This window comes from Austrofundulus limnaeus, unplaced genomic scaffold (assembly GCF_001266775.1).
Source record: "Austrofundulus limnaeus strain Quisiro unplaced genomic scaffold, Austrofundulus_limnaeus-1.0 Scaffold1618, whole genome shotgun sequence".
In the NCBI taxonomy this organism is placed as follows: domain Eukaryota; kingdom Metazoa; phylum Chordata; class Actinopteri; order Cyprinodontiformes; family Rivulidae; genus Austrofundulus; species Austrofundulus limnaeus.
The window spans coordinates 6,644-8,878 of NW_013954020.1; the positions used below are offsets into that span (position 1 = coordinate 6,644).

At 41.2% G+C, this 2,235-nt stretch overlaps 1 protein-coding gene across 1 annotated transcript in view; it reads right to left on the reverse strand.

Moving 5' to 3' along the window:
• Window positions 1-1,322: 1,322 nt before the first annotated feature.
• LOC106535925 (ras-related C3 botulinum toxin substrate 3) overlaps window positions 1,323-2,235 on the reverse strand; it is a gene marked incomplete at its 3' end in the record, with an annotated part of 9,749 nt that continues 8,836 nt past the window's right edge. Inside the window, 1 exon segment of the mRNA XM_014033078.1 lies at window positions 1,323-1,385. Coding sequence (XP_013888532.1) covers window positions 1,323-1,385 — 63 coding nt within the window.

Below are 2,235 nucleotides of genomic sequence, written 5' to 3' on the forward strand. Positions count from 1 at the left end.
TATCTGATACTGATACTGATACTGATACTGATGATACTACTGAGTATCTGATACTGATACTGATACTGATACTGATGATACTACTGAGTATCTGATACTGATACTGATGATACTACTGAGTATCTGATACTGATACTGATTATCTGATACTGATACTGATACTGATACTGAGTATCTGATCGGGACATCCCTAGTTAGAATTAGTCTCTAGTCTCTGATCCTGTTTGTGGTCTTCATGAAGGGTCTGGTTTGGGAACGCTGGAGATGAGTTGACCGCAGAGAATTTTGAGGAAATTAGAAGAGAATATGTGAATTTTTATTTTCTGAGAGTTTGCAACCAGAGAGCTGTGTGTCCAATTTGTGCTGCCAGTTTTTGAAAATGACGGCCTGTATTTGTGTACACATCGTGCAAATCTGTACTATAGGTGGCAAAGATGGGGACTCGTGACTTGGACTTAGACTTGAGTCGCACTTAAGTCCCTACTATTAGAGACTTAGACTTGACTTGGACCCTAAAGACTTGAGACTTGACTTGAACTCGTGGTTTGAGACTCGTGAACTCATGACTCTCACTCCCTCAACACACATCCATGCTCTGCTCCCCCTCGCCTGAGAACAAAGAGGGGCCAGCGCCGTCCAGTGTTAACGACGCGTACCCTATGTGACGTGGCAGCCCTTTTACTTTAAGGATCCTGGTTCATCATCTTCGCTGACATGATTTTATGCATTTAAATTGTATTTATTATGACCCCCACACACGAAGCTTAAGTGGGAGTCATATTGTTTTCATACGGTTTCTTTTTTGTTTCCTTTTTTTCAGTGATTTTTGGTCAACCGTAGCACAAAAACAGCTGCACCNAAACTAAACATCCTACAGTATTTTTACAGTCTTTATTTTACAGTTAAAATATATGTTTATCAAATAAAGTTTAATGTTACAACTAATTGGGGATTCCTTTAATAAAATGACCTCCAATCACAGGAAGAGATCACACCACTAACAGACACTCTGCAGGGGGTGCTGGGACCTGGTTCACTGTGTGGTTTCATATGAGAGCGTCTCATGACGCTCAGCAGACCAAACCACGGCTGGCCCTCATGCTTCCTCTGCAGCGTGTCAGCGCTCCCTCAGGCCTCGTCTTACAATGTCTCTTTGTCCTCCGTCCTCACGGGGACTCGGGTAAGATCCCGAGCACTCTAAGACGAGGCCTGAGTGGGCGGAGTGGTGTGCCAAAAACCAGGAGCCATAGATGTGCCTCGTAGTGGTCAGACTCGGCGTGGAGGGGGGTACCAGGGGCAAGGTGGTCAGTCAGCGTACTGACCTTAGCTCGGACGTTCTCAAAGGAGGCCGGACTGACCAGGGAGAAGCATATCAAGAACACATCCTGGGAGAGAATCAGAGAAATGACTAGTTGAGAATCTGATCTGTGTAAATTCTAATTGTTTTTCATTGGATTTTTCTGAAAAACAAAAGAAATAAAACATCAGATTTTAGATGAGTTTCAGGAAGATAACCTCTAAATGTGTTTGAGTTAAATAAGTTGTATTGGCTCTAATGTAAATCAGCTGTAAAAGACTAAAACAATAAATAACTTCATGTCTATTAGGGCTGGGTGATAAACTATTCAGTCATCAGCTGAATGAATGTTTGAGCTGGCAGGGTTAGAATTAGGGATGTCCCAATCCATTTTATTTGTCTCCTGATACAGTCTGATTTTTTTAATGATTAGTCTTTCTGATACCGATCCGATAGCTTTATTTCTTTATTTCTTTATTTCTTTCCAAGTGACAGGTGGTAGTATTAAAGCGAGCCCTGCAGTTCCACCATGAGAAACATCCAGTTTACAGGTTTTACAAGATGCAGTTTCAGCATCATTGTTTTCCATTGAAAAGTGTTCCCACACTGTGGACATGGTTGTGTACTTGTGTGCGTCTTGACTTCTTAACAGCAGTTGTAAATCATGATGATGCTGAAAACTGGATCGGCCCGATCACATGACTAAATCTGATTCTACCCGATTTTCAAAAAATATCCATATCTGCTGCTGATACTACTACTGAGTATCTGATACTGATACTGATACTGATACTGATACTGAGTATCTGATACTGATACTACTACAGAGTATCTGATACTGATACTGATACTGATACTGATGATACTACTGAGTATCTGATACTGATACTGATACTGATACTGATGATACTACTGAGTATCTGATACTGATACTGATA